The sequence below is a fragment of the Gavialis gangeticus genome, unplaced genomic scaffold (genome assembly GCF_001723915.1).
Source record: "Gavialis gangeticus isolate Ggan-Ray unplaced genomic scaffold, GavGan_comp1, whole genome shotgun sequence".
Taxonomy (NCBI): Eukaryota; Metazoa; Chordata; order Crocodylia; family Gavialidae; genus Gavialis; species Gavialis gangeticus.
Genome location: NW_017729012.1, coordinates 11,296,660 through 11,304,914, shown reverse-complemented (window position 1 = coordinate 11,304,914; position 8,255 = coordinate 11,296,660). Strand labels below are relative to the sequence as shown.

The window sequence follows — 8,255 nt, the reverse complement described above, 5'->3', positions numbered from 1 at the left end:
CCCTTCCCCTTCCCCTTCCCCTTCCCCTTGCACAGGGCTGGGTGCAAGGCCCACTCCTACCCCCATGTTCAGTGCCAGCCTTGGGTGCCCACATCCTGGTCTGCTGCAAGGGGCTGGGACAGTGGCTGAGCTCTCAAAGGCTGCACCTGGCCTGTGGGAGCCGCTCCCTGCACTTCCGTGTCCGGTGCCTCCAGCTGACATGGCTGGAGCAGGCTTGGAGGACAGGAGCCTGGAGGGTACCCTGGTGATGCCCTGTCTGTCTCACTCCAGCCTGCTGAAGGTCCACCTGCAGCTGCACGGCTTCAGCGCATTCATCGACGTGGAGAAGCTGGAAGCTGGGAAGTTCGAAGACAAGCTGATCCAGAGCGTGATGAATGCCCGCAACTTTGTGCTGGTGCTCTCCCCGGGCTCGCTGGACAAGTGCATGGGAGACCCTGAGTGCAAGGACTGGGTGCACAAGGTGAGGTGGGCGCTGCCACGGCCCTTTCTCTGGGTGGCACCGCGCGAGTAGAGGCCGGAGGCAGTGGCACCATGGGCTGAGCTCTGCCTCCCTTCCCTTCCCCAGGAGATTGTGACAGCACTGAACTGTGGGAAGAACATCGTCCCCGTGACCGACCACTTTGAGTGGCCTGACCCACAGACACTCCCTGAGGACATGAGGGCCGTGCTCAAATTCAATGGCATCAAGTGAGCCGGGGGGGGCGGAAATGTGGCTAAAACTGGGCACGGAGGCTAGTGGGAGGCTCAGGGCTGGACACGAGGCCTGGGAGACCCAGCTGCCTGCTCCCCCGGTGCACACACCTCTCCTGGTCCCCCCAAAATGGTTGCCTCTCCTTGTCATGTCAGGCTCTGGGGAATCTGGATGGGCCTCAGGCCCCTGCTGTCCTCCAGCCCTCGCCTTGCCCCTAGCCAGCTCCCTGCAAGCTGTTCTCCAAGCTCCGCTCCCTGCCAGGCTGGACCCCCAGGCAGGAATGGAGAGGGGGTGTCCCCGCGGCTCTTGCGGCCCCACGTTGAGCTCACCGGGGGCATCTCCCACACTCTCCAGACAGCACAGCTGAGTCTGCTCTCCCACAAACACAGGTGGTCCCACGAGTACCAGGACGCCACGATCGAGAAGATCATCCGCTTCCTCCAGGGCCGCTCATCCCGGGACTCCTCCGCCGGCTCCGAGAACAGCCTGGAGTGCGTGCCACCCCTGGCGCAGACCTAGTGCTGCCCGAGCCACCACCACCAGTTTCCTGGAGGAGCCCTGGCTGCAGGGCCAGATCTTCCCTCTAAACCTCCCATTCTCCAGCGCTGCACAGCGCACCCCGCTCTCCTCCTGCACAGGACCCTGCCTGCTCCCTTGGCTTGCGGGACACTGCAAGAGAACAGGCACTTGGCTGGGGGCACCCCCACGCTGGCTCTGCAACACCAGTCCCGGCGTTCCCCGCCTGGTACAAAAGGAGCCAGCCTAGACTGCCAGTGGCCCAGCTGCTGTCCCAGGACAGGGCAGCCTCCTCCCCGCCTTCCTCGGCGCTGACCCACGCCCCCCGGCATCCCACTCTGGAGGGTGCAGGCACTGCCCAGCTGAGGCTGCAGGGCCAAGAGAGGTGCCCATGAAGGAAGGGGCTGGGGCGAAGCTGCAGGGAGGAATCGCTATGCTGTGCCTACAGACCACTGCCGGCAGGCTCCATCACCCCGCAGCTCCAGCTCCCCAGCTGCTGCAGCCCCACGCCAGTGCCTCTGCCAGGCATGGGGGGACGTCGCTGCCGCCGGCGGCTGAGCAGCACCGCAAGTGCCAACGGGAGGCGAGTGGCAGGCAAGGCGCAGCCGGTCCCCCAGCAGAACCCCCGCCCCGCTGCGGGCTCCCTCCTACCTCCTCGTGGCCTTGCACGCGGGATAAGCTGTATCTCCCCGTCGTGCCCTTCCCCTGCCAGTCCCCTATAGCACCGAGATCAGGTAGAGCCTTTCCCAGGGGCCTTTGCTAAATGCCTCTTCTGTTTTTTAAAGGTCAGGTGATGTCGCTGCACTAGCCACACCGGTGCCCTTCCCCGCTCACATGCTGGGCGCCAGGGGCAGGTGGGGAGCCCAGTGCGAGGCAGGCTGACACGTGCTTCTGCGCTGTGACCCGGGCCTCTCTGCACAGCACCGAGGAGCTGGACCATGCTGGGGTCTCACTCTTGCTCCCTCTGCTCATCGGCAGCATAATATTGCAGTGCCTGCACTCACCAGGCACCTGCATGCCTGGCCTTCGGCCCCCGACAGGTCTGGTGGAGCCTCCCTGGAAGCTGCAGGCTGGACTGAAGTCTTGCCCAGCCCAGCATGAAGCGAGCCTGGCTCATGGTGCTCTGGGCTGGGACCGAGGGTCCCCCTCCAGCAGCATTTTGGGCCCCCTCCGGCCTGCAGAGGTTGGTGCCCCATAGCTGGGGCAGACCTTGCTGTCCATACCCTGTGCCCCAGGGCTCAAAGAGCAGGAGGTGTCCTTGGCATGGAGGAAACCCCAAGGAGCACAAGGCACTGCACTAGCGCAGGCTACTGCAGACACATCAGGCCTGGCTCCGCTCCTGGGGCTGCTTCCCAGGGGAGCTGAGCTGAGCTCAGGGACTCTTGTGGCCCCAGCCAGTTGTCTGGGGGCTTGACAAAGCCCAGCTCCAGCAGGATACCTGCAGTCACCCCCCAGACATGAAGGGAAAGGTCTGCTGTGCTGGTCCCAGGGGCTAAGGGCCACGACAAACCTCACTCTGCCCAGCTTCCCTAGGGTTTCTTGGAGCACCCATGCCTCTGACCTGCCTGGTCTTCCCCAGAGCAGCACAACGAGCTGGGGGAAACGATCAGACAGCTCAGCTCCCCTTGGGAGAGACAGAGACAGGACAGAGCACACGTGCCACACGTCCCCGGCTGGGCGGCAGGAGGGCAGCATGGAGATGAGTGGGATGGCTCTGTGCAATACCCAGCAAAGGTGCCACAGCTGGCTCTGCCCAGGATGCCCCATGGAAGCGGCAGGGATGGGCAGGGGGACTTAGCCCCCTCCTTCCTCCGCGGCCATGGTGCACACACCTGATGCAGTCCTGGGGGAAGATACAGCCATGATTGCCGCTGGCTTCCGCCCTCCAGCCGGCACAGTATTCAGACACGAGGGCACTTTTGCCGGCCCAGACAGCCCAAAGATCTCATGCTTTGTCTCTTCCCAGGCTCGTGCTACCCGAGGCACCTGTAGCAGCCACTCAGCACCAGGCTGCGTGCCTGTCAATCTGGGAGAAGAGCCCAGACAAACTTTGCACAGAAGGAGCTGTTCTTCCATCAACAGGACTTCATGTTTCCCCTGCCCACACATTGGGTGCCAGGGATTGAGCCACCCCAATGGTGCCAGGGGCAGGGCTGGGCCAGGGGAGGGGACAATGCAGCCCCCACCCCCCGAGTCACTAGCATGCAGCGGCCAAGTAGAGATCTCACACAAAGGGTGAGGTCTCCCCACCACCCCTTTGTCCATGTGCTGAGCTAGCCAGACTGGGGGGAATCAGAGCTGGCTCTTGCCCCGCATCCCCCTTTCCGTGCTAATGGCAGTGGTCCCCATTGACAGGACAGGGGCAGCTACTCCAGTGCAGCAAGTACTATGCATGACCCATGGGCAGAGCTGCAGCTGCTGCGCGCTCCCCTCCAGGACCCAGAGACAAGCCCACGGAGACCTCTGTGGTCACCTAGGGTCCCACAGCTCCGGACCCGTGCAGGGGCCTGGCAGATCAGCACAGATCAGCGCCAGCTGCTGTTCCTCTCCTTTGTCCCAGTGGCCCCAAGCCAAGAGGGAAGCAAGAGCATGATGGAGAGATAAGCAAGAAAGAAAATGATCTGAAATAACCCCTGGTTCTGTTTTATAGCCAATAAACGGTGGCCTTGGCAGCAGTTATTTCCCCCCTGGAGAACCCTTATCCTTGCAGGTAAACTGCTTAGCAGACAGTACAGCATGTGCCCGGGGCCTTGCATAAGGGATTTTTTTTTGTTTTTTTTAATCAGCCCTGCTAATTTATTACTGTGCAAGTGATGGATGTGACAAGGAGTCAACAAGATTTTATTAAGAGCTCTGAATCCCTGGGCTGCAAGGGAGCAGGGCCCGGGGCTGCTTGCTTTGGCACTTCACACAAGGAATCCTTTTCTCCTAGGGACACATTCCCCTGAGGCCAACACTTTTGGCAGCTGAGAGCACTCCCATGGGACTCTCCTCCCACCAGGGAAGGCAAATGCCACCCTGCAAAAGCCCAGCCAGACAGCTTCTGCTAGTCAGGTGCGGGCACCTGCCTCCTTCTACAGCCCGCCCATTGCTCTCCACATCTGCCCTCTTCAGAGCCAGTTTTGCCTTGCGTGAGGAGTGACAGTGGTGTGGGTCGCACTCACCCTAATGGATTGATCATTTGCTACCCAGTACAGATGCACTGCCGGGCTCTGGTCTGTAGCTTCAGCCTGAGCTCCCCCCGCCCCATTTCCACCCCCAAGAATGGCCAGCTAATGACTCCTCCTGTGGCCCCTGTGAGCAAGTGGTGCTAGTCCCTATCCCTACTCCACGTTTAAAGCCCCGTGCATCTTCCCCGACAGACTGGGGGAACAGGACAGCACGGAGGCATCCCCACCAGCAGACCTCAGTTCTTACTGCGTCAAGCTGCATGGCACTGCCCACCTCCAAGGACACCCGTGGGTCACAGTCTGTGAAGTCTTCCTAGCAGAGTCCAGAGCTGCTGCCGACGGGCTCATTCAGCAGCATCTACTATTTCCTTGGGGGGTGGCACTGCCTCGCCTTCCGTCGGGGACGAGGCAGCATCCATAAAGTGACCGTATTCCGGCTCCGAGGCCAAGATTCCTATCCACCTACGAGAGAACCAACAGGCTTATAGCTGCCCCGGGGGCATGCAGGAAAAAGCAAGCTTTGGAGGCGCCTGCCCTCAGAGAGGCCTCCTGGTTCCTGGCTGGAGATCACAGAGGTGCTGCCTTGCAGCTCAGACCCAGGTTCTTCCACTAGAGAGGGGTGGGAGTCCACACATGCCCATGTGAGGAGCTGGCTCTAGGCACCTCCTGGCTCACAGTGCAGGTTTTTGCAACCTGCCCCCGAGACACCCAACTCTCCCCTTGGTCTGCAGAAGCAGCCAACGTGTCTCCCCTGGGTCCTGCTCTGGGCCAGGCACCGGGCCCTGCAGCACCTACACCCACCGCAGGCTCCAACCTTCCATCCAGGTCCCAAGACCGAGACTCGCACGTCAGCGAGTAAACCTCCCCTTACAGTCACCCTTCACAGCAAGCCTTATAACAACCCCTCATAAGTCACTGCCCTGCAAAAGGCAGGAGAAGCAGCACAGTGCTGTCTACATGAGAGTGGGGGGCCAAGTTACCCGATAATGACAGCTGGGATGAGGAGAATGATGGCCCCGAAGAGAAAGGGGAATCCTCTCATGAAGTGCAGGCTGGCAGGGTACAGGGAGTTGAACACGCCGGTGGCCACGAGGGAACAGAGTCCTTCCACGCAGGCAACAGAGGCAAAGAGAGCACCTGGCAGAGACACCATGGACAGCAGTCAGTCACGTGGCTCTCCTGGGGCCAGAGGCTCTTCCCTCCACGCCAGATGTCCAGGGCCCTACTGAAATATCCCTGCCCGTTTCAAGCCGCAGCACAAGCGCCAGGGGCTGGGGATAGATGTCTGTCAGGGAGACGGGTGCCCTGTACACAGCCTGAAATGACAGTTGCTCAAGTTGCAGCAAGGAAGGTTTAGGCTGGATATTAGGAAAAACCTCTCTCATGAGGAGGGTGGTGAAACACTGGACGGGGTTACCGAGAGAGGTGGTGGAGTCTCCATCCTTGGACCCAGCTAGATAGCCGTGGCTGGGATGATGTAGTTGGGGCTGGTCCTGCTTGGAGCAGGGGGTTGCACTAGATGACTCCTAAGGTTCCTTCCAATCCTTGTTTTTTATGATGGGCCAAGTTCAGCCCATGTGCAGGAAAATGCCACTGTCTTATCTGAGCAGCACTTGCCCGCGCACAGCCAGGATGCCACATACCCAAAGGGACTGTCAGTTCCCTGAGGCAGAGGCAATCTCCATCTGTGTCCATGCCAAGCATGTTATCACTCCTTACACAACCAACATGGCAGAGATGCTGCCTTTTGTAAGCTCAGTCACATTCACACTGGCTTCATCCTGGCAGAGGACGCAGGAGAGCTCTTGGAGGAGCCAGCGCTTTGCACGCGTCCAGACACTTGCCGTTTCATGTCCCCCCACGCCCTGCAGCCCTAGCTCGCATGTCCTTCACAAGGACAGCAGGCTCTGCAGAGCAAGGTGGAGGAGGAAGAGCCCTGGCTGGGCCCTTCCCGGCGTCACACTGAGGAGGATGACCCACCACACCCTGTGGTTTATCTGCCTAGTAATGCTGAGCTTCTTCCGATTGCTGCTGGTTTACTGAAGTGAAAGCTGGGCCAGGACTGCTTCTGTGTGCAGGGTTTATTTTTAACCCATCTAAGGCTTGTTTCCAGGGAAAGGCTTTGAAAGCAGCTCAGTGACCCATCCGCCGTGCTCAAACACAACTGACTCCTGCTTTGTGTGCATGGGGCATTGCCTAGAGAACTGGCTGGCAGTGCTGAGAAAGGGGCAGCCCTGCTCAGGGCCAGGGACATGGCCGTGGGTGCGGGCAGAGGGCTCTGGGGGAGCTGACCCCCTTCAGCCAGAAGAGGCTGAGAGTGAAGCGCACACTCCCAAGGTGGTTCCTGAGCATGCATCAGCAGTCTGGATGTAGAGGGTCCTACTGTGGGCTCTGCCAGGCCACCCCTTACCTTGCTCGTTCTCATTCACCAGCTTGGACAGCTTTGCCCGGATCACTGGTGTGGCTGCCATCGAAAGGAACAGGATCCCGTAACCTGGGATGAGAAATAAGACACGTCCAGGTTTGCAGAGCTGGTGACTGCAGTCCATACTGCTGCCCACCAGCTCCCCACACGTCCCAGGCCTGCCTCCCCTTACAGCCCCTTGGCTCCCATGGGCCGCCCAAGGGCCCAACCTGCATGGCTTTTCAGGGCAGTAGCAGAGCCAGGCCTCACTCCTGGCTGGCTGACCTCCAGGGAGCTGCCACGTGGGCTGCTTTCCCTGCCGGTCTGCCTCTCCCTGGGGATGCCACACTCTCCCTCCTCCCTCTAAGCTAGGCCTCACGACCGATCCCGGGAGGCAGGGCTCCAGCATCACCTATGAACATCAGCGCCGTTGTCGTGGCCAGGGAAATCACCACCAGTCCCAGGATGTTGGACAGCAAGGCCAGCTCTGCCACCCAGGCATCTCCCAGGCACAGCTGCAGCGCCCGCAGCCCCCCCAGGCTGCTCAGGTAGGCCAGGTAACTGGCCGCCGAGCCGTAGCCGATGAGATCGGGGCCCCAGCACAGCGGGGAGCCAAGCTCATACAGCACGAAGATGCCCCGGGTCCCGAAGTGGATGGTGACGATGAGGAAGAAGGCCAGGGAGTAGAGGGCAAGCCGCAGTCGGGCTCTGTGGCGCCCCGGGGCTGCATACAGCTGGTACACGGACAGGTAGTGGCGGAGGGTGAACAGCTTGGCAGGCTGTCGCGGCCTCACCGACTCCGGCAGACACAGGGCGGCGTAGAGCGCGGCGGCGAGGCTGACGGCCAGCACCATCCAGAAGGGGTTGATGTAGCCCTGCGCCCGGAGCCACTGCCCGCCGGCCACGCTGGCCAGCATGCCCGCCACGCCCAGGCAGGCCTCCAGCACGGCCACGCGGAAGGTGCGCGAGCTCCTGTCACTGATGTCCGCCACGTAGGCGAAGGACGCGGCCAGGATGAGGTTGTAGTCGCCCAGGAGGCCGCTCAGGATGCGGCCCAGCAGGAAGTAGGCCACGTGCAGCTGCTGGTACATGACGAGGAGGTAGACGGCCGCCTGCAGCGCCATGCCCACCGCGGGCAGGACGAGCGCCGGGCGCCGGCCCACGCGGTCGCTCCACGGCCCGAAGAGGGTGACGGAGAAGAGGCCCACAAAGAAGCCTCCCAGGTTGAGGTAGAGGGTCCAGTGGGAGACCAGGGTCTCCACCTCCTGCGACAGAGAGCGAGGCACCATCCCCGCCCAGCCCCGCCGCTACCCCTAGCCGGGACGGGGCAGGGACCAGCACCCACCCCAGAGAGTCCCTCGGGGCGGGGCGGGGCAGCACCAGAGCCTGAGGAGCGCCCCGGGCCTACACGCGCGAGCGGAGCCCCCTGGCGGGCGGGCGGCGCGGCGCGGCGCGGCGCTCACCTGCTGCAGCG

General features: G+C 61.9%; 2 protein-coding genes across 2 annotated transcripts in view; one reads left to right on the top strand and one right to left on the bottom strand.

Annotated features, from left to right (window-relative positions):
- The window catches only part of SARM1 (sterile alpha and TIR motif containing 1), a 7,397-nt gene extending 5,432 nt beyond the window's left edge, over window positions 1–1,965 (top strand). The window contains exons 7-9 of the mRNA XM_019511276.1: window positions 271–460; window positions 566–687; window positions 1,081–1,965. Coding sequence (XP_019366821.1) covers window positions 271–460; window positions 566–687; window positions 1,081–1,210 — 442 coding nt within the window. The 3' untranslated portion in view covers window positions 1,211–1,965. The remainder of the gene's footprint in view (window positions 1–270; window positions 461–565; window positions 688–1,080) is intronic.
- A 2,069-nt stretch (window positions 1,966–4,034) lies between these two features.
- On the bottom strand, window positions 4,035–8,253 carry SLC46A1 (solute carrier family 46 member 1; the record flags this gene model as incomplete). Its single annotated transcript, XM_019510979.1, has 5 exons — window positions 4,035–4,839; window positions 5,358–5,514; window positions 6,788–6,871; window positions 7,194–8,046; window positions 8,245–8,253. Coding segments are annotated over 5 exons (1,221 nt in total), but the record flags the coding sequence as incomplete, so codon positions are not given.
- Window positions 8,254–8,255: the final 2 nt, after the last annotated feature.